Source organism: Trichosurus vulpecula, chromosome 9, assembly GCF_011100635.1.
Source record: "Trichosurus vulpecula isolate mTriVul1 chromosome 9, mTriVul1.pri, whole genome shotgun sequence".
Classification (NCBI taxonomy): domain Eukaryota; kingdom Metazoa; phylum Chordata; class Mammalia; order Diprotodontia; family Phalangeridae; genus Trichosurus; species Trichosurus vulpecula.
The window spans coordinates 153,045,149-153,069,007 of NC_050581.1; the positions used below are offsets into that span (position 1 = coordinate 153,045,149).

Below are 23,859 nucleotides of genomic sequence, written 5' to 3' on the forward strand. Positions count from 1 at the left end.
ACTTCATAGATTAGGAAAACAAGTCCCAGAGAAGAAAAGAAATTTTGAAAGGGTCACACTATAGATATGGGAGCCATTATTACACTCTCTGTCCTCAGAACTCCTCCATGCCATTTATTTGTTACTTAGGACCATAAGTTCATGATTTAGAATGGAAGGATGCCTTAGAGATCCTCTAGTCCAGGGGTTCCTAACCTTTGGATGTGCCACAGACCCCTTCTCAGAATTGTGAGTTTACATGCATAAAAGAAAATACAGAACACTAAAAAGGAAACCAATTATGTGGAAATGCAGTTTTCAATGTTTATATTTTTTAAAAACACATTCATGAAGCCCTGGTTAAGACCCCCTGATTCTAGTCCAAGCCCTTCATTTTACTGATTGGGAAAATGAGGCTTTAAATAAAGTAAACAAAGTCTTCCTAAAACTTAGAGGTGTATCCCTCCCCAAAAAAGGTAATGGACTACTTTGGAAGGCAGGAGGTTCCCTCTGGAAGCCTTTAAGCAGAAACTAGATAGCCATGACCAAGTATGCTGCAGAAGGTAATCTTGTTCAGGTGTGAGTTGGACTAGATGACCTTTAAGGTTCTTGACAACTCTGAGATTCTCTGTCTTTTGCACCTTTGCAGGTACAGATTGGAACCAGGAAGAAAGTCCAGATCTCGTGATTTCTAAGTTGAGAGCTCTCCTCATTCTTTTACATGGCCTTTCAAATGATGTAGTATGATACTACAGCCTGTCTTGTTCATGAGTGGAAGTGTATGGCTTAGTGCTACCTTTTAAGCTAGATAGTAAGAATCCCCAAAGGTCAAAACCCATATCACATCTGTTATGGTGCTGGGTTTTAATGGAAGGGCACCAAATGTAGAAACAGGAGATGTGTTTGAATTCTAGCTCTGTGGGAGGTCACATATTCCAAAGGACCCCCACTAGAACATACTTGACAAGTGTTCATCTGTCTTTTGTTCAAAGACCTCCAAGGAAGGGGAACCTCTTGAGGCTCCACCTGGGAATACTTCTTACTTGTTAGTTAAGTTTTTCCTGGAATCTAACCTAAATTGCCCTCTTTACAATTTCTGCTCATTGTTTCTGGTTGTACCCTCTGCGTATATATAGAACCAATCCAATTTCTCTTCTGTGTGATAGCTTTTCAGTTACCCAAAGATAGGTATTATGCCTCTCCTCTTTTCTAGGCCAAACATTCCCATTTTCTTCAACTGATTTTCTTATAACAAACTTATTAATTCACTGTGGGATTTTAATTACATTAGTTTAATTTCCTCATCTGTAGAACAGGGATAAGTCACTAAATACTCATTTTAAGGTATTAATGTAAGTTTCCACTTCACAGGATTGTTCTGAAGGCAGTACATTGTAAATTTTAAGGCCCTACATAAATGTGTTTTTTCTTTGCCATTCCCCCATCCTTCTGCACACATAGTACCTATCAGTGTGCAAGGCACATAGTAGGCCTTGTTATTTTTTAAGATGAAAACTTTTCAGATTGAAAGGTAGGGTAGGGTGGCTCATAATTCCTATCAATAAAAACACAAAAGGGCTGGGGACAGTGAGAATAGCCTTTAGGACAACACCCTGGAGAGCTAGAAGGAGAGGAAGCTCCTTTTAAATTTAAGAGGGAAGAGTTTAGGACAAAGCAGAAACAACCTGCAAACTTGTCATCCCTCATGGAACTATGATCACAATAATGAGAATTTTCTCTCTTAAAAGTATAGATTCCAACCCAGGCATGCCTGCCCATCCTGGAAGTCTCTTTCCATGTCTTCCTACATGCCCATCATAGTGGTGGGGCAGTATGACTCAAAGCACTGAGGGGCCTTCCTCAAAATCTCCTGGTATCTTGAGGATACTGATAGAGCAAGAAGGTTGTCCATTGGCTATCCCTAACTCTTATCATGTGCCTTTTTTCAATTGTACATTTCTTGTATGGCATCCTTTACACCATTTTTCTGGAATTCACCACAGCCTATTTATGCCCACCATGCACCTGTCCACTGCCCTTGGGGTGATCCTTACCTTTAACTCTCCAGAGACTACAATGATCCATGAATTACAACCATGCAATTAATGTTTAGCCTGTATGACTATGTCTCTGCCATCTAAGGAGCCATTGTATAGAACACTATCTCCTTGAGTACAGGGACCACTTTCTCCTCCTTTCTTTCTCCAGCACACAGCACATTGCCTGGCACATACTACACAATTAATCAATATTTTTGATTGATTGATTGACAAACTCAGCTAAATTCAGAAAGGCTAATCACCAAAAGGTTGTCCACCAAGTGGCAAACTTTTTGTTCACAGCAGCTCACAAAGACATTTTACTAAAATGAGGCTGGAGAGGAGTTGCCATCTGTCTCATTCGAGAGAAGAGCCAGGCTGTATTATTGAAATTTCATATCATTAAAGTACCAAAGTCTACCTCCACATAATAATAATAACACATTTATACCATGCCTACAAATTTATGGAAAACCTTCCTTCAATAAGCCCATGACATTTGTGGGGCAACTATTATTACCGACATTTTGAAGACAAGAAAACTTGACATTGAGAAATAAAGTGATTGCTCATGATGTAATTCTCATGACCTAAGTATTCTGAAGCCAGGTTCAGACCCAAGTCTTCTGACTCCAAATCCAACACTATTTCCACTACCTTGAACTCCCATGAAGAATTATATATTTATATCATCATCATCATCACCACCATCATCATCATAATCAGTCTGTCTCTGTCTGATTCTGTCTCTCTTCTTCCATTCTTTCCTCCTTCTCTCCTCAAAGGAAAGAACTCCATTTTTGCTTTTGTGTAATTAACTAGCGCAGTTCCTGGCACATACCAGACACTTAATAAGTACTTGCTGATCTATTGGTGGATTTCTATTTCTTGGTTTTTAGCTTCATCTCAAGCTGATCTGTAGCTATATATTTATAAAAAAATCTATAAAATATGGTCTTTAATTGATGTCTTCTGGGAGTCAAAGGATTTCCATTGCAAGAATTATTGGTTTCCTCATCTCTATCTTAGACTTCATTCAAGTCTTGCCTGATAATGGTGGCTATCCCCTAAAACTCTGTCCTGGGCCATCTTGTCTTCTCCCTCTAAACTATCTAACTTGGTGATCCCATCAGCACCCATAGATTCAATGACCATCTCTGCACAGATGATTCTCAGGTCTATTTGCCCAATCCTAACCTCTCTCCTGACTTCTAGTCTTGCCTCTGTCTAATAGACATCTCAAACTAGATGTCTCATTGTTACCTTGAGCTACACCTCACAGCATATGCAAAACTGAACTGATTATCTCTTCTCCCAAACCCTTCCCTCTTTGACATTTCCCTGTTGCTATCCAGGGTACCATCATTTTCTCAGTGACCCAGGCTCATAACCTAGGTGTCATCCATTACTTTTCACTTACTTATTTCCCATATCCAATTAGTTGCTTAGTCCTATAACATCTCTTAGATATTTTCCCTTCTTTCCTCTACTACTGCCACCATCCTGGTGCAGGCTCTTATTACCTCCCACAGTTGCCACCTGGTTGGCCTCCCTGACTCAAGTCTCTCCCTACTTCAGTTCATTCTCTCCTCAGCTATCAAAGTGATTGTCCTAAAGCCCAAGTCTAGCCATTCAATAAACTCTGGTAGCTCCCTATCATCTCCAGGATCAAATATGAATTGCTTTGTTTGGTGTTCAAAGCCACTCACAATCTGGTCCTTTCTTACCTTTCCAACCTTTATATTTGGTTTGTTTTTTTTTTAGCTAGATATAGTCCTTTCACTTCATAGATAGCAATCCAGTGATACTGGATGACTTGCTGTTCCTTGAACAAGACATGTCCTCTCTGGACTCTGAGCATGATCACTGGCAATCCCCTATGCCTAGAATTATCTCATTCTTGTCCCTTGGCTTTCCTGGCTTCTTCCAAGTCTCAGATAATGCCTCACCTTTGGAAAGAGGCTTTTCCTAGCCCTCCTTTTTCTTTGTGCCTTTCCTCTGAGGTTATGTCCAAATTATCCTCAACATATCTGTGCGTGTGTGTATGTGTAATTTGCCTGTTCTCTCCCTCATTAAACTTTGGGCAACTTGAGAATAGGGACTTTTTTGTCCTTCTCTATATACCTAACCTGGCATATAGCAAATATTTAATAAATGCTTGTTGACTCATCTTATCTGTAATTAGTTAACATCTTACACAGGAAATTAGCTTCTATATACTTCATATATATTTTTACATGTACTTATTGTTTCTTCTCAATGGAATGTGAGCTTCTTGAGGGCATGAACTATTTTGTTTTTGTTTCCTCAGTGTCTAGCACGGTGCCTATCACATAGTAGGTGTTTCCCAAATGCTTGTTGAACTGACTGGAACAGTTGACCACCAGTTAGGGTCTAAAGGAAGAGGACACAGGGGGCCCTGGAGTCTGATAGGGTTATTTTATAATTCATATGAGTGAGTTCCCTTTTTCCTCATCTACTACTCTCTCTCCACTTTCAGAAGTAAAGAAATAGATAGGATGGTGCAGTGGGAAAAGTCAATTGTTATGGAGTTACAGATGATGGGTTCAAATCCTTGGCTCTGGCACATTTTCTATGTGTGGACATTCCAGATAAAGCATCACCAAAGAATATTGGTGCTTCAAAAATTTGGTTATTTATATCACCTCTGTGGGCCTTGGTTTCTTCATCTGTAAGATATAGAAGTTAAATTACGTGGTCTCTAAGGTCTCCTCAAGTTTTAGAGCCTGAAACCAGAGCCCACTGGGCTACTCTGCCCGGCAGTGTCTGATGTTCCTACCTTTGTAAAGGTTCCAATTTGTGTTGGTGTGGGCTGCCACCTTGTGCTCATTAGGAGTATGGCACTGTTTCCTTCCTGCCTTTTCTCAGCTCTGATGGGTTGCCCTGTCCATTATCTGTAAGAGGGAAGGAAATTAAAGTCATTTGAGGTCATGAGAGAAGAGAGTACAGGAACCTCCAACATGTGTGTATGTTGTATGAAGATGAAGAGGAACCTGGGGCTCAGTGAGTTAGTGCATTTCATTGTTCACTAAGAGGCTCATTAGTAGGGTCAGTTTGCTCAGTGATAGGGTTGTTTTCTTCCCATTCAATACGTAGTAAAAAGTGTCCCAACAGCCTCAGTACAGTTTTAAGTTCTTCTAAGCTTAAAATTGCACAAAGACTTTTGGGACACCATTAAGTCATGAGGAAAGGAAAAATTGCCTACGCATCTGAGTTTTGGTGGTCTCCTCTCCTTCTCCCTTCTCCCACAGAGGATCAAGAGGTTCAGGGGGACAAAAGGAGTAGAGAAGGAAGGAAAATCCACTTTTAGCTGATGTCTTAAAAGGACCTGTTCTTAGGATCCTTCCAGGAGCTATGAGGAAACTGAGGCCTTGTGATTTTTCGATCATATGATCGTTGAGAGTTTAAGTCATTTGGCCCAAGGTCACACAGGTAACACATATTAGAGACAGGATTCCAATACAGACCTTCTAGCACTTTTTAAAAAATCCAAGTTTATTCCTACTATATTAATCAAAACTAGCATTTATAGAACATGTTAAGGTAAACATTATCTTATTTGATCCTCACAAAAATCCTGTGAGGTACGTGCTAATATCATCCCCAATTTAGAGATGAGATAACAGGCCGAGAGAACTTAAGTGACTTTCCTGGGGTCCCTTTACTAGTAATGTATGAGATCAGATTCGAGCTTACTATATTCCCTCTAAGACCATCTAAGTCTTGAAGATGCCATGGCTGAATTGGGATCAGTCTTGGTGTACTCTGCACTTTAACCTATTTAAAGTGGTTATCATGGATATCATTTTTGATATGATCAAAAATCATATCATATGATCCTCAGTCTCTTGGTGATGAATCTTTCCAAGCTTAAGGTGATCCTCAGGCAGCAGATCCATTACTGGCATGAGATCTTTACTCAAAGCCTTCCTAATAAGGAAAAGCCGCCTGAGTTTACACTCTGATAGCATTGACTTCAAGAACCCAGCCCCCATGGAGGAGGACCTCGGTAGCAAATGGTGGAGATTATAAAGGAACAAACATATTCAAGGAACTGACAATTTCACTAATTGTGAAAACAAGACGCAAACCCATGAAATGTTAAATAGTCACATAATGCTGCAGCATTCACATAAATTGCACCAAAATAATAGGATCATATATTTAGAGCTAAAAGGGATTTTCAAGCTTACCTAGTCTAGTCCCCCCATTTTATAAATGGGGAAACTGTGGTCTGTGGAGGGTAAGAGATTTGCCCAAGGACACACAGGCCATAGATGGAATTTGAATTAAGCTTCTTTGGCTCCAAATCCAGCACTCTTTTCACTCCACTAGAATCTTTTTTTGTTCTTCTTTGAGCTCTAGAGGTGACACTCAGTTCTTGAAGGCTATGCCAGTAAAGAGAACCAGTGCTAGGATGCCAGTGAAGAAGACTAGTGCTAGGATGAGTGTTGATCATCTGAGGGGCAGTCTCTCGTTAAATTGGAGAGACTAACGGATTCGGGATCATGGTACCTCTCTCAGAGATGATCTGCTAAGGAGTGGAATAGAGGTTCTTAACCTGAGATGGACTTCCCAAGAGCTCCATAGACAGATTTCAGGGGCCCTATTGATTTAGATGGGGGAAAATTTATTTCCACCAACTTATAATGGAAATTTATGAAGTTTTGGAAAAACAACAATATTGTTCTGACATACAAAAATATGGTCTATTTCTTGGAATAGAACATTTATGATATGCACCCCTGACACAAGTTCCAATCCAATCATGGATTTTTAAAGTACTGAAATATGAAACAGCAGAAGGTGCCAGTGCCTATAAGAGTCTTCTTGGAGGAGGTATGTCTTGAATAAGACCCTGAAGGAAGAAAAGAATTGAGGTTGGGGGGAGGGGACATTCCAGATAGAGCATCACCAGAAGAATATTGGTGCTTTAAAAAGTAAGAGTTGTCCCAGGTGTCATCTGAGGTCCCTTCCATTTCTGGATTTATGATGCTATGAAATATCTTTTTTCCCTTTTTTTAGAGGGAGGAAAGCAGGGTAATTGGGATTAAGTGACTTGCCCAAGGTTACACAGCTAGTAAGGGTGTCAAGTGTGTGAGGCCTGATTTGAACTCAGGTCCTCCTGACTCCAGGGCCAGTGCTCCGCTCACTGTGCCACCTAGCTGCCCCTATGAAATATCTTTGTGAGGTCTTTTATTTCTACTTCTGCTCCCTCAGGAAGGTTCCATTGAGCACAGGACTAGATTCAAAACCCATTATCACTGATAAATAATTTGCTCTAGAAATCTCGACAGATCTCCATTTTTATCTTCTTCTTGTCTTCTTCCCAGTTCTTAAATACTTTTAGGATGATGTGCCTTAATTGAGTCTTAGAATAATATGCCTGTAAGCTCATTTTTCCTTTGCTGCTTCTATTCCATGAATCAATACTCTTTGTGATCTTAATAATAATAGCTAGCATTTATGTAGGGCTTTAAGGTTTGCATAGCGCATTACAAATATCTCATTTGATCCTTACATAAACCTGAGAGGTTGGTGCTATTATTATCCCTTTTTCACAGATGAGGAAACTGAGTCAGAGGAAGGTTAAGTCACTTAGGGTCACAGTTAGATTTGAACTCAAGTCATCCTTACTCCTGGTCCAACACTCTGTCCACCACGCTACCTGATTTTTTCTCATCATCTTATGTAAAATTTTGCAAATGGATTTTTATTCTAAACTGTTGCTCTTTTGGTTGCCACATCTCTCCATTTGGCAGAGAACATTTTTGCTAACTGAGATAGTTTCTAGGTACTTTTGGCCTTCCTTGTTATCTGTTAAACTTCTAGAGGGAAGGGTGGTAGTCAATGTAAGGACATGTTTGTTCTTTGATCCACTTCCCATTTTTAAGGTCAATAGTTCATTTAAATAGGTCAGGGTGATGCTGTTTTAATTGTATGCAATCTTGACTCATTTCTATTATTTCTTCTAATTCAGTGTTGGTGTTAATTTTTGTTCTAAATAGTCAATGATCTGACTGTTTATAGACAAGTGATTTGGAAGTGATTGCTACATTGGAAACCAGTAATTTTCTGTGGTTTGGATACCACCAATTTTATTTTCTGTTTTGTTACATAGGTTGTGCCATATCTAGCATCTCCTAACTCTCAACTTGAAGGAAGTATTGGGCTTTCGATGTAGTCTATAAGCTTCTTAATGAATGGTGTGGTAGAAAGAGCACTTGAATTCTTTAATGAAATGGTACACTGAGTACATTTCATTACCAGTGGTACAGTTGGTACATTTCATTAAAGCATGGATTTTATCATTTCATTAAACCACTCAATGATGTGATAGAAACAGAACTTGACTTGGGAATTAGGAGACCTCATTTAATTTTCCCTTGTGTGACTTTAGGTAATTGACTCACCCTTTCTGAATTTCAGTTTCCCCATCTATAAATAAGGATGATGATGATGATGATGATGATAGCTATTCTGTTATATCCCATCTTTTGTTGCCCTTTCCCTCTATCTTCACACCCTCCTCCCACTGCCAGTGCCTTCCTTCTGAGATTACTTTCCATTTACCCTATATATTATTTTGAATGCACATAATTGTTTGCATGTTGTCTCCCTTTGTGGTTGTGACTCTCTTTGCCTTTCTTTGTGTCCCTACTGTCTGAGGCATCATAATCCCTTAAAAATGCTTGTTGATTTGACTTGATCTCCTTCCTGCTGGAAGGGTCAAAGACTCTTGGCTATAGAGTCATAGAATTTGATTCAAATCCTAGTTCTTCTATCTACAACTTGTGTAAAATTGGGCAAGGCATTGAAACACTCTGGGCTTCACTTTCCTCATAAAAGGAATTGGACTGGATGACCTCTGTTGCTTTCAATTCTAAATCCAGGGTAGTGCAAAGTCAATAGTCCTATGCTTTGGAGGCTTTAAAGTGATCATGACTACAGTTTCATTTAGGGAGCTCAGGAGAAGGCATCTACCACCAGTTAGTGTGTTTAAAAAAAAGTCATAGAGATCAACGGAATGTAAGCTTCTTGAAGTCAGTGGCCCAATGTTGCCTTTCTTCATTTCCAAGACTCATCAGGGTGCTTTGCACATTGTGGGCACTTGATTGTACCAAAACCGCCATCACATTCTCACTATCATCAAGGCAAGTTAGGTGGAATTAGGAATTGCCTACCTGACAATAATACCTCCTGTCCTCACCCCTCCACCCCCTACCTTTTAAGAAGGACAGCAGGTTCAACTTTTTTCTCTTTCAAGATCTTCTTGGATGATTGCTTCACCTAAATAAATGTGCTGTATGTATAGTACAACTATTCCCTAGTTCCCAGCATGCTCTCTAAATGACAATCCTAGACCCTATCTCATGAGGAACAGTTCTGCTTGGCAGAGCCAAGCAAATAGAGCTAAGAGGGTAATTGGAGGTTTCTGATGACTCGATGGACTGGGCCTCATGCCATAGTTGAGTAATTTTTCTCAGATCTCCTTGGCTAGTCAAGAAAGCACTCCATAGGGCGTGTCCCCAAGCCAGCCCTTTTGTTGTTATGGAGCCCCCGCACAAAATGGTGTTCTATCTGTCTCAAGTCTACACAGTCTGACCTACAAGCAGATCTCTACTCTGGATAAGTGGTCTTGGCCATCTCTTTTGGTGATTTTCCCTCCCATTTCTACCTTCTCCTCCCACATTTCCCCTCTGTTGCTGGTCAAAGGAAGAAAAAAAAGGGGACACCCACCAGCCTGGGCCATTGTCCACCTGGGATTGCCAAAGGGTTCCTCTTCCTTGGCTGAGATGGGGGAGAGAAGAGGTTGGGGAGTGGGATAGACCTAACATGTGCACTCTAACATCCTGTACCTTGCTGTCAAATAGGCAAGCTTGGGAATCTAATTAAAATAACTGGACAACTTCAGTTATAGTCTGTATAACTGGTGAAATCTATTTCTGATATTTGCCCATCTCCCCTCATCATCCTTCTTCCTATCTCTTGTCTTCTTCCTTTGCCAGGCTCAGATCCTAGACTCCATTCCCACAAGTCCTAGTTGTGTGGGCACATCTAGCTAATTCCCACAGAGACATTGAAACAGTGTCTAAGACTTGACCTTTCCAGGGGTAGTTTATTTTTCCAGGGAATTCTTTAAAGACTAAAAAATCCTCTATAATTTGAAGGGAAGAGGAATGGAGTGAAATCAAGCACTATTATAAGGATAGGGGGCTCTTTGGGGACATGAGAGAGATCTTCTTGTTAGCTTCCTCTCACAGTCTATAGGTGACTCCCCCCCATTAGGGACCCTGACACTGCCACTGAAGGGGCGGGCCGCCAAAGTGGAATGTGCTCAAGACAGGACCAAGGGGAAAGGAAGAGACATTCCCATAGTCTGGAGTGGGGTGGGGACAGAGGGGCACAAACACAGGGCCCCATCTTCTGTGCTACCAAAGGGGGTCTGAAGAGGAGGATTAGGCCACATGTGTCTCTGTCTGCATTTCCACTTGTGCATTTATTATTATTGCTTCGGATAGTGTTGAAAAGGCGGACGAACACACTATTACAAAGAGCAAGGCAGGAGGATACAGAAAAATAAAAGATATTACAGTGTAAGCACATTTTTTTCCAAAACCAAATGTTTTCCAAAGTTTCCCACGAAGCATCAACAGCTCTTTGAAACTGGTCTGTGATCATTGGAATTTGTATAGAGAACTTTACACTATTGATTATAAAAAATATACATACAATATTTATGAAAGTGTGGCGACCAGCAAAAGGTCAAAGAGAGAGAGCCACTTAATTACAAAACTACAGAAACTGTAGCGAAGACGATATTTCCATGGCATTGGGGTAGACAACAGACATTAAATTCTAAGGCGCTCACATCTGCCTGGCCCCAGCTTAGGGATTGGTCACCGTCCCTTGAGGAGCCAGGAAGGGGCCCATAGTGCCCCCTACGCTGAGAGGCCTGGACCCAGGAAGAGTTGGAAGCTGGGCTTAGTGACTGTGACTCTTGGCTTGGTGAGTTCGTGTTTGAAAATAAAAAGGGGAGCAGCTTGGTTTCTGGACAGTGGTAGGGGCCCATGGCCTATTGCTGTCCTCTTGTCCTTAACGAAGCCAAGTCAGTTCCTTAGACAGGGCCTTGGCAGGGATATGATGGGAGAAGGAAGAATATGGTAGGCCTGAACACATGCCAGACTGCAGACCCTGTGGCCTTTGGGGAGGCTGGTGGGGCTTGGCCAGGAAGTTAGCAGTCTTTCAGCCTCTTAAAATAATCTGGGAATATCTGAAAAGGCTGTGCAAACATGCACAAAGGGTAAGCACACACACACAGAGAAGTCCTAAATCCTTATTATGTTTATTGTTACTGAGGCGGGGGTTGATAGGAGTTGCCAGGATGAAACATTTCATCAAGCAGAAATGTCCTGCCTGAATTAAGGTTGCTTCCCATTAACTTCAGGAAGAAGTAGATGGCAAGGTCCTTGGCTATAGGATTCAATGGATTTTTCCACTCTCACTCCACCATCTCTGGGTCTCATTTCTCAATCACCTATTACAGGAAAGTAGACCCAGGGGCACAGGGTATTAGCCATACCATAGACATTCCTAGGGAAGAGTTCCCAGCCCTCACTGGGATGTGCACTTTTGAAATGCAGGTGACTGTAGAGTGAGGATGGGGAGTCATCCATCCTATGGCACTGGTGTCTCCCAGGTGAGAGGGGAAGGAAGTAGCTTCTCTGATGTCTCTCCTGGGTGGGAGGGGGGAGGAGGTGAAAAAAGGGATTGGAAGGGGTTGCTCCAAGGGGACATCAGAGCTTCCATTCAAGAGACAGGAGAGCCCTTCCTCATCCTCAGTGGAGCAGTCTCCCATCTACCAACTGTATTATCCTAACTTTCCTAGACCATAGGGTAAGGTTGAGGCCAGTGAGAATTCTGTTGGGAGTGTAGCAAGGGTGCTGCTACCCATAGCCAAACAAAATCACCCCTCTCTATTTCTGAGCCTTCATGCACTTTTCAGCTTCCTGACACCCCATCACTCTGGATCCATGGTCATTCCCCAGCAGAGCTCAGTGCTGTGCTGGAGAAGGCTATATGCATATACATGGGGAGGCCATGTCACTAGGGTCTCTGTCATTTCCAGGGAGTGACTACTTGCTGCATGGTATGGCTGAAATATGGCCTCCTCAGGTTAGCTATTTTGGGGATGAGGCTTGGAGCCATGATGCCCTAACTCCATGGGCTTCCCCCAGTGGCACCAGTCATATCCCTTAGGTATTCATTTGACCCTGGTACAGAAAATAGCTTGGTGTCTGTGATCTACGTTCTCAGACCCATGATGGGGAGTAAAGTATAATGTAGATGGGGATGGGGGGAGGGTGGGGAATGGTGCAGTACAGAAAAGAAGATGCCAAGCTTAGACCATGGCTGTTCATGCTATCGTGGGAGCTGATTTATCATCAGTTTATCAACTGCTATTTTTACCTGGGGCACCTGTGTAGAAAATTCAGTGGTGGGGGGAGGGGAAGGGAAAGGAAGGAAGCCAGGGTCCAGTTGGATCATTCTGTTCCAAACCAGTAAAGAATTTACATCACAGTTTACTTTTTCGTTCTTGTTTTTGCTTTTTGAAACCACAAACACTCCAGGACCACATCATAGGAGCTTGATGAACCAGAGTAAGAGAAAGCATAGCCATTGCATAGTAGTAAATGAACAGAGACGGTGAGTTCTTTATTTACAATTGTTGTCTAGATAAAAAAAATCCATAAAAACAGATGAATGGACATAAATTATTAGCCCCTAATGGGATGGATGGCCAAATGTACCAGGGGATTGTTTATTGTTGAGCACAAACTCCATGCGGCCAGGGACAGAGGGCAGGATGCAGGCGGTGTATGGGTTGTAGTGAGCTTCAACCAACTAATCATGATCTCCATGCACCATTTGTTTGGAGCTATTGTTCCCAACAAGAGAAGGCCAGGTGGGAAAGGAGACCCGGATGCAAGATGGAACTTTAGGTATTTGCGAAATTAGATATTACTTGGACAAACTTTCTCGTGGACTCCTGCCCTTCTCCTTCCCAGAGCCCGCCACACTACCAGTCCCCCACCCCCACCCAGATTTCTGGTTCCTCATGGAGAGAAGCCCAGTGTGGTATGGGCCTCTCAATTTACAGGAGGCCACTGGGTGGAGGAAACAGTGCCACATGCGAGAGGCTAATCCAAGTCCGCAAAATGGTTCCCTAATGGTTCGGTGCTCTTCCCGCATGAATATGAACATTACTGAAGGAAAGAGGAAGTTGGGAGAGCTTTGGAAAAGGAAAATAACTCATTGCAGTTAAGACAGAGAAACTAAATCATGTTCCAGAACAGACCCATTTCACAGATGTGCAAGTCCAAACAACATCCTTTCCCTTCCTCATAAATAGAGCAGAGATCAGGATCCACCCACTCCCCCCAATCCAATATGTGAAAGCTAAGGTTAGATTCCACATTTGCAATGTGGAAATGAAACCCTGACTAAGCTGCCATTCTGAAACATCAGCGATGTTTTCATTGCCAGTCTGTTTACAGTTGACATGGGGGAGGGCGGCCCTGTTCTGGATTCAAAAGAAAGAGGTTTGTAAGCCCTGCCGTCCTAGGCACCAGCCCCGTTTACAGGAAGGCTTAGACCAGACAGGGAAGCTGACTGTGGACCGGATACATTGCTGTTCCGCCAGCAGCGTTTGAAGACTGGCCACCCCCGCTGGGAAAGGCTCTACCTAATCTTGGCCATCTGCACAAGAGAATGCTCCTTCTTGGCCAGGATGCAGAGAAGATTTCATCTGGTTTGCCAAGTTCTAGGCTCAGAGGAGGGGCCTGACAGATGGCAGGGTGGGTGGGGTCAGCAGGACAAATTAATTTCGAAGGTGAGTCGGAAAGTGCTTTGCTTTTCCTCGACACATCTGACATCACCGACCATGTTATGTATTCAAAATGTCTTTTGCACTGTACAAGTTTATGGAAAAAAGACTGTGTGCTGAAAAGTCTCAAAGCAAACTTTGTATTAAATACAAAAGTTCTTTATGAAAAAAGCCGTGGCCCACAAAGTGCTTAGCATCGAGTGGCTGACGTAGCATTTCAAGAAGCTCATAGTAAGTTGAGTATTAATGCTGACACCATCCTGGGAGGGAAAAAGAAAAGAACTACAAAAACCTTTTCTCACCTGCGATACTGTAGGCCTTCATAACGGCTTCCCTTGCAGGGAGGGAGGACACATTGTTATGTGGCTACAGTATATATTGTGGTTACAGGAAGACAAGCTTTGTTTAAAAATCACACAGAGCACGTTTTCAATATACATATCGTAAAGTTCATTCAGATTTGGATAGTGCAGGGGGTGGAGTAGGGTGGGGGGGCATGGATAGTTTTCTTCCAAAATTAAAAAAGAAAGAAAAAGAAAAAAGAAAAGCAGCAAGCTGTAGTGATTCTCAATCAAAATGCCAACAGCTGGTAAGCTGCGAGTGATAAGAAAATCAATTTCTAAGTGACTAACTGAAAAAAAAAATCAACACAATAGAGTTCACAATATTTCAACACTACCTTGATCTCCATGTAAAGCCAAATATAACTTATTTTTAAATGCTCTCAATAAACTCAAAGGAGTTTCATAAAGAGGAGAGTCTTCCAAAAAAAATCCATGGAAGCCATCCTAATATAATGGCTACCAAGGTGGCCTCTGGCTGGTGAGGGGCATACTGAAACTGGGCTGAGCAATTTAGTTATTTATTTATTATTTATTTTTTTACAAAAAATAAACCTGATTGTTGCACATGGTGTGTTTTTTTTTTCCGACAGAGTCAAGCTTCCAGTCCCATGACCCCATGTCTGTGGAGCACATTCCTACATCCAATATGTTATATTTTGGCTTCTTTTGTCATTCACCAGCAGGAGCTACATTACTGAACAAAAAAAAGGAGCAGGCAAAAAATCAGAGCCAAGCTGTCGTAAAACATCGAGGATGCAATCTGAGAGGAGTATCTGATGAGCTGAGCAGTCCTTTAGCTCTCCCAGCAGGAAGTGTTCTTAACCCTACAAATAGTGAAGGACGTTTATCTACAGGTTTGTAAACAAATTACATTCTTCTTTTAAGACATAAATAAGTTAAAATAGAGCAATTTAAGCAAAAACAAGGCAACATGCCAGCAAAAAAACTTTATATATCCATGTATATAGATATACATATATATCTACCTATCTATATGGACGTATACATTCTCGATGAGGTATACGTTGATATAGATACAAAGAAATGGATATAATCTCATTAGTGTCTATGAAGTTCTTCTGTCCCATTGGTATAATCCTACTGTGCAAGGTAAGCTTCCGCAACTTCAAAAAGTTATTTAAATTAATCTCTACAACTGAGACCATGCCACACAAGCAGTTCAAAAAACTCACAGACCAGTGAATTGGATAAATAAGCCTCAGAAAGGAGTCTTTTTTCTTTTTTTTCTTTTTTCTTTTTTTTTTGTTTTTGCAGTTCCTGCCTAAGGAAAAAAAAATAATAAACAAGAGAAGGACCGGAAGAGTACAGTACGTCCATGCAGGAAGGTAGTGGGTGGGTTTGGTCTGTGTTTGGGCGGGCAGGAGCAAGAAAGGGCACATCAGGCAATTGCTCACTCCCAAGAACCCACATCAGGGATCCCGTCACTTGCCTCAAAGGGACAAAGAGCTCAAACAGCTTCTCAGCCAGAGAGAGGTTCTATTGGGTGGAGATATATTTCTCTCCCATTTTGTCTATTTTTATTTTCTTGGTTCTGTTTCATGGTTGAGTTTTCTGGGTTGATTCGTTCTGAGTTGGTGGTGGCGATGGGTTTTTTTGTTTGTGTTTTGTGTTTTGTGGTTTTTTTGTTTTGTTTTGTATATATTTTTTTGAGATGCGAATGTTTCTCGCTAAAGCGATGTCTCCAGGCTGTGTATAGGACTCCCTGGGCTCGAAGAGGTAGCTGATTTGCTCGTGTCAGTGGTCAGATTGATCCCGCTATCGATTGCACTGTTGTTCTTGTTCAATGATGACGGCGGGCTCGAATTTTGCTTGAGAGCGGCATCTTCTTCCAGGTCAGTGTCATCAATGAGGGGGATGTGGGGCTGCGAGTCTTCTATCCTAAATTCAGGATGAGTCATGAAGTTATGGATGGAGGTTCTAGATTCAGGTTTTTCTAAACCTTCATAGAGAGAGCTACGGAATGCCTTCACGACGCGGATCTGGAAGGGAAACATTGGGAAATGGGTCAGAAGCACCAAACTCCAAAGAGGAGTTAGGGAAGGGGGATGGTTTAACAGGCTGAGGGGGGCCTTTGGAGGAGCACAGCAGAAGGGGTTAGGGCACAGCAGATGGCTGGAATCCAGTCGCTGGATGTTAGGAGCATCGATGGGATGGGGTGAAAGGGATGGGCTCAACTTTTGTGCATTCACTTGGGGGGTGTGTGTGTGCACATGTGTGCAAACATATGTAACTGCAACATCAGAATAGTTGGAGTCGCAAACCATCAAAGAGCTGATGGGAAGCAGGAGTTAAAGAAAGCATAAGTCCACTCAGGTGGGTGCCCATACCTAGTAGTAAAAGACCAAGCTGTGTTAATTTCAATGCACAGGTCGAAACCATGCATGGGGCTGGGAGGGGGCAGGTTCAGATGTGAGTAAAATAGGGTCGGCTTAAAAAAATAAACCAAACCTTCTTTTTTTTTTTAAAAAAAAATAAACCAAACATTGTTTTAAAAGAAACTATACGACATATAACATATCACACTCCACACACAGAAAAGAACAAAATATTGAGACAGTCAGATGGGCCAAGATGAGAGACAACACACAAGAGCCAAACTGAGAACAAAACCCACCCCCCAAACCCAAACCAGACGTAAAGAGTTTTCAGAGAAGAAAACCAGAGGCAGCCAGAAGCATGGGGGAGCCAAGCAGACAACATTCAGGGGAAGAATCATGCCACAGCAGAAGGTAGTTTGGTTATCACACAGACACACAGAACTGCCACACCAATGCTACGCTTGGAAGCCTAGACAATGTGAACAGAGATTGGTCTGTTTCCAACTTGGTCTTTGCCTTCATGCATTTGGGAGGTAAACACTCGAGTATAGACTCAACGTTCTGGCCTTTCATTTCAGCTTGCTTTGTCATCATTTATTCACTTCCTTTTGTTTTGTTTTGTTTTGTTTTATTTTGTTTTTGGCCAAATCCTTTACCCAGCCCCAAGAAGTCATTCTGGGGATTGCATAGGACTGAGTCACGTTCTTTCAATTTTTGTGTCTCAGCTCTGATCTCTGCTCATCAAGTTAATTTTTTTTTTAAATTTAAAACAATTTAATCTATTGTTTACACCACCACTGTATTTTTTAATCTCCTTAAGATAAGTTGTCAGCAATAGCTTTTGCTCTCAAGTTATCTGTGCGTCAGACTCTTCCAAAGGGTCAGCTTCTCTCTGGTTAATAAAAATCAGGCCTTTGGGGAAGTGGCCGTGGAATGGACAGTTCAGGGCCAAGTTAAGTCACAGGTATGAGTGGATGGGGTGGGAAGTGTCTAGAATGAACTCTCCTTCACTTTTAACATGGCTAGAAGGGCCAATCTTGATTTCTTGATTCAGGACTTGAGTGAACTGAATGCAAGGTAGAATAACAGACAACAGAAATCATTTTGCCCAAGCCCTTTCTCTAGTGGAGATAGAAACGGAAGCCCAGAGTTGCCAGGGAAATGAGTTGTCTGAAGTCACAGTGAATGGCAGAGCTGGGATTGAAACCCAAGTACGTGCCTGAGTCTATCTTTCCGCCATATTATCATTGCATTTAGGGAGAATAACCCAGTGAATGGAATCTTAAAGAATGAATATTGTTACTATGTATCTTGTATCAAGGAGAACAGCAGGCACTGAGCCACATCTAAGGTATCATCCAATATTACATACACACGTCATGGCAACTAATGTTTACTGATTTGTTCTCCAGGGCTCTTTTTAGGAAGACCCCAAAGACAGATCCACTGGTAGCAAATCTAGTCTCTAAGTATGGAAATCAGCCTCAAATACCTACCAGTTGTATGACCCTGGGCAAGTCACTTAACCTCTATTTACCTCAGTGTCCTCAACTGTAAAATGGGGATAATAACAGTAACCACTTCCCAGGGTTGTAGTACAGATCAAAATGAGATAATATTAGTGAATCACTTAGCACAGTGCCTGGAACATCACTGGTGCTATATAAATACTAGCTTTTATTATTATTATTGAGCTATCAATCCCAAATGACTCCCATGTTGGCTTACATTTATATAAGCACATTATAGTTTAGGAAGCACTTTCCTTACAATAATTCTGTGAGATGGTGCAAATGTTATCTGCATTTAATGACAATAATAATAAATCATATAAATAGCATTTATATAGTTCTTTAAGATTTGCGAAGTGTTTTACATACATTGTCTCATTTGATCCTCATAACTCTTATAAGCTCTTATCTTATAAGCTCTGAGAGATGGTTATTTCCTCATTTTACCAATGGGGAAACTGAGGCTGAGAAGTTAAGGGACATACCCAGGGTCCCACAGCTAACAAAGTGTCTGAGGTAGGATTCTAACTCAGTTTCCCTAAGTCCATCGCTCTACTTGCTTTGTTACCTAGTCAGAAGAAGGAAACTCAGTCTCAGAAAAGTAAAGAGATCTCCTCATGATCAAGAGGTTTATCAGCAGTGGAAGTGGGACTTGAACCCAGAATTTCTGACTCTAACATTAGTGTACTTTCTACAACACTGTGAAAATCAACTCAATAAGTCAGTCAACAAGTACTCATTAGGCATTTATTATTGGTCAAGTACTTTGATAAAACTCTGGGCAAGTCCTGTTCTCTTTGGGTCTCAGTTTCTTCACCTGTACAACTAGAAGGCTAGACTGGGTGCTTCCTGATAACGAATATCCTAGGAGTGATTGTTTTCTAATCTAGTCTATCTTGTTAGAGTGGGGAAGAAAGCTAGGACTCCCTTTGGGGGAAGTGCTATCACCTTCCCAGTTCACCAAGACTTCTTTGTGTCTTACGACGACTGAGGCTTTAAAAAGGGGAGAATTCCAAGCCTTCTTCACCACCACCAAGTTAATTCAAGACCAGCCCAGCCAATATCACAGAGTGATTGAAGAGTTCATACAGGAGGATGGGAGGGATGGAATAAGACTGGTTCCAAGACTTTTGGATCGCTGACTCATAATGGGCCATATAGACTTGATGGCAGTGTAGAGATATGAAGACCCACCCCCCATAAAAGGGGCGGGGCAATAGTATTGGACTGTTTCAATGGGAGGCCTGTGTGGAGGCGGGGGAAGGGATGAGATGATACTTTCAGCCCTAGACTAAGAGGTTCTAATTAAAATATAACAAAGACTTATTTATTGGGCATCATTGGAACCTGAGCTCTCCAATATGAATAAATTTTCTAGCTAACTAGAATGTAAAATTTTTAACTGCTATAACTTTGTTTCAACTACTTTTGATAAACTTTTTTTCTTTGGTATACTACATGCTTATTTATTCTTTCCTGGATGCCTCGGGGTTATTATTAGGCATATAGTTTATCCTACCCCATAACAATATATAGCCTACTTCTGCATCTGATTTTTAAATCTGTAACCTCTTTTACAATTAGCTGTCAGGTTTCACTGTTGACCCCCCTTTATTTTTGCTAATCTAATGTAGGAAGGGAAACCATATAATGAAATGTGTTAGAATTAAGTAATTTTTCAGTCATGTCCAACTCTCCATGACCCCATTTGGTGTCTTCTTGGCTAGAATTAAGTGCCGAGTAAGAACAAACAGTTTCTGAGAGGAGGACTTAGTTTTAGTGTCAGGACTTTGTTAGGGCTGAGATGAGTACCAGGAGCCCTTTTGGCTTTAGGATTGGTAGCTATGTTTCAGAGCTTGTAGGTTACCCCAAAATCGGACTTCAGGATAACTAGAATTCTATACAACTAATTTAAAGAAAAAAATTCATTGTTAGCTGCCTGGTCTACTCGAGGACTGAGTAGACACGGAATTTTCTGACTCTCTGACCCTGTGTTAGGTAATTGTGAAGTTAAGGACCAGAGCTCCCATCCCTGTGGGCTCCCTGTGAACTACGTGGAGTTTGGCCTGGTCTGCAACTGACAAAGCTGGCTGGCAGGTGGGAAGGGGATGGGGAACACACACAATGAGATGCAGGCCCCTCCTTCCACAGGGATGGAGACAACATAAAGAATGAACTGCTCTGGACAAGACTATGGGGACAAGACTTTTAGGAGCATCCTGCCACGCTGGCTCAAGTCTCCACTTCGATCTTCTCCAAGGCTGAAATGAAAAAAAATATGGGAGGAAAAAAAGGGGAAAAAAAGCCTTTCCATCTCCCTCCCACATGCTGAAAGTCAGATTTAAATTTAAAATATATATATATATATATATCGCATGGGTCAGGGAGATAGGAGCCAGGTGAAGACGGAAGAGAAATTTCAGGGCTTTCTAATTTTCCTTTGCTCATCTGGAGAAATTAAAGTGAGACTCAACCCTTTCATCTGCAGTGAAATACATCAGGCCTCTTCCAGGCTCAACAGGGAGCATTTGAGATTATACTCGAATGTTTACCCGGCTTCAAGGAAGCCAAGTGTCTTGGGATTGGTTCACATTCATGTCAGGCTCAAGTTAAAGACTCACAACCTCTTTTAATTTCACTCTCTCTTGCTGAACTCTCAGTCCAGGGTTCTCTAGCCCTCTAGGGAAACAAACACATTGAATATTCAGACAGTAGAGAGGAGGAGGGCACTGCAAAAGCAAGTCATTTTTCACGCTAGCGAAAGATCCATAAGTGATTAGTACCAAAACGCAAACAAGAGGTCCAATTTTTATTGTATTTTCTTTTTTTCCCAAGAGATGCCAACTCTTTGACCTAACTATGCTCTGAATCAGGAATCTTAGCGGGGAAAAGGGGGCAGGAGGGATTCTTGTCCATTTGGGAGGTTGGGGCTTTGACGAAGGCAATTGAGTGCCCTGTAGCAAAGAATTTCCTTGTGCTGGTTTCTAACTTAGGGTATTTCAAGGTAATCAGAATCTGACTAGGCACCTATAAAATGGAAGGATTTTTTTAAAAGCATGCTACAAACGTAGTTGCTCATATAGAAGAGGCTTATCTTAAGATATAGGAAAGGCTAATCTTAGCATTGGAAACTCAAATAAACAAAAATAAAGGGTTTTGTTGTTTATTTGTTTTTCAAAAGAGGGGGAATTAATCATCTTGAATAAAAGGAGGGAGTGTAAAATATTATTCTTGCTTTCCATCAGGAATCTGGCCATAATCATCTGAATCAAAGAAGAAAGTATAAAATTATGTTTCAGCTTCCCATCAGGAACCTGGCCATGATTACCTTGAAGGAAAGAAGGGAGTGTAAAATTATATTCTCACTTTCCATTAGGAACATTTTTCCAACAAGGAGATTGGTGGGGGGGGGGGGAGGTCTGGAAAAGAATGAACCATCCTAATGTATATTCAGCATCTTCTACCTGGGAGAGCAGGGCCATCCTGCAATAAGTGTGGACTTCCAGAAATGGCCCTCTATCCCAAATGGGGAGTGGGGTTGGGAGGAAAAAGCAACGAAGCATACACTCTGGCCCAGGTGTAGCTCATCACACTGCCTTGGGGCATCAGAATCTACAAGGAAGGTGACTGAGATAGGGATGACTCACCCTTCAAGGTTTACAATAAAGGCTCCTGCATGGCCTAATGGTCCTGCAGATGACAATTATGGATCTTGCTTCATCACTGAGGTCATCGATGGAGAGGATAGGAGATTTTGAGCTAGACGGGACCAGCTTAGAACCCAACTTCCTCATTTTACAGATGAGGACATGGAGGCCCAAAGGGTTTCAGTGACTTGTCCTAGGTCACACAGCTGGTAATGTCTGAATCTGGGGCTTCCTGACTCGAAGTTTGGGTCCCTATCCACGACATTGCTCTACCAGGTACCCCCTCCCTCACTGATAGCTTCTGGGGAAGACAGTAAACTGTGACATTGGGAAGCTAGAGCACCAAGACCTTCCAAGACTTTTGGGGACAAATATCAAATGAACATGAACACAAAGAACAAGCTTTGATGGATATAGTCAACTTTCAATTATCCAAGATAACAGGAGACAACAAGGGTAGAGATAAGTCTCAACTATTTGGCTCTGTAATGCAAATATATTTGAATATAAACCTTGTTTAATGTGAAAGTTTAGAGTAATGAGGCCACGTTTGGAAAAACTCAGTTCAGATGTCAGAAGGTGCTCTAGCTTTTCAAAGCCACCCTCCCTCCTGCTCTTTTTCCTGGCCCCTACTCTTGGATCTGGGTCATCTTTCAGGAATGGATAGTGTCACCTCTCAGAAAAGCTCCAGCCAAAACACAGCTGCCCTTTTGCTTCCTAAGCTTTCTGTGCATTTGCCTCATCCCTTCCCTAGGAATGAGAGGACATACTCAAAGGTTCTGGTTTAAAAGGCCTATCTGCCCTTGAGGAGCTCACAGGTTGTGATCAGAGTAAAGAAAGCAAAAATGCTCACCTAAGTGAAGTAGGAGATATTACTGAATTCAAGAGGAAAAGTAGAGAAATATTGGCCTAAGGGTGTGACTTGTTGGAATGAATAGTGTAAAGAAGACTGGATTTTTAGTCAGAACTGCATTGAAACCAGGCTTTAGCACTTACTACTTGGATGACCTTAGGCAACTTACTTCTTCTGGGTCTCAGTGTCCTCAGCTACAAAATGAAATGGTTGGACTAGATGATCTCTAAGGTTCAATCTAAGATACTATGGTCCTATGAAATAGTACCTGGGCTGAGCGACTTTCAGATTGTCAATCCAATCCACATTCACAAGAAGGGTTTAAGAAAGATCCCTGGAGAACTATAGACCAGTAAGCCTCGTTTCCATACCAGTCAGGATGGTGGGATTCTCTAGTGAAGGGTAAGACCCCTGAACATTCAAGCAAACAAAACCCATTTGGGAGAAAAACAAAAGGTGGTATCTTCTAAAAGGCAATCATATCTTCCTAATTGATTAGAGTTGTTTGATGGGGATAATGCAGATGTGGTGAAAGAGAAATCACTGGGTATATCTTTGGGAAGTTTTTGCAATCCTTTTTTTTTTTGCTTTTTGGCAGGGAATTTGGGGTTAAGTGATTTGTCCAAGGTCACACAGCTAGTACGTGTCAAGTATCTGAGGCTGGATTTGAACTCAGGTCCTCCTGACTCCAGGGCCGGTGCTCTACACACTGAGCCACCTAGCAGCCCCCAATTTTTACAATCCTTGAATGAAGTTGCACACCAAAACCATGAGTCACTCTGGATGCATAGAGATTAGTCTGTCAAGGAAAGTAAGGCTGGGGCATTTCTTGAACTGGGGAATCATAAAGAGTAGAGTTTTCAAGGGGCTGGTCATATTTAACGCATATAAAGGGTTTGAAGAAAAAAAAACTTGCACAATGAAGTACTCAGGTTAACGTCAGACAATGGTATCTCCATTAGGTGGAAGATGGCAGGATGATGGGAACAAACTGAAGGAAGATCTTCCTAGATTATTAAGAGCCATAGGATCATAGAATTAGAGCTGGAAGGGACCTTCAAGTCCTATGTTCTATGCGTAGCTCGCTTCAGGGTGTCAGAGACTACCAGGAAAGAGATTAGGATAGTGCATCCTCTAACCCTACAGGGCGTACAAGAAAAACTCCAAACTTGCTGGAATATCCTGCAGGTGATGAGGATGGGTCTTGCCTCGCCATTGGTATAGATGGACATTTGGAGC

General features: G+C 41.8%; 1 protein-coding gene across 12 annotated transcripts in view; it reads right to left on the reverse strand.

Moving 5' to 3' along the window:
- Nucleotides 1-12,730: 12,730 nt before the first annotated feature.
- Nucleotides 12,731-23,859, reverse strand: part of ATP2B2 (ATPase plasma membrane Ca2+ transporting 2) — a 359,025-nt gene continuing 347,896 nt past the window's right edge. For 8 of the 12 annotated variants that reach the window (XM_036738497.1, XM_036738492.1, XM_036738491.1 and 5 more), the window contains one exon: nt 12,731-16,270. In XM_036738497.1, the coding sequence (XP_036594392.1) occupies nt 15,959-16,270 (312 nt within the window). In that variant the 3' untranslated portion in view covers nt 12,731-15,958. Of the gene's footprint in view, nt 16,271-20,744; nt 20,800-23,859 lie in introns of all 12 variants that reach the window. The other 4 variants (XM_036738500.1, XM_036738499.1, XM_036738496.1 and 1 more) reach the window with 4 other exon arrangements.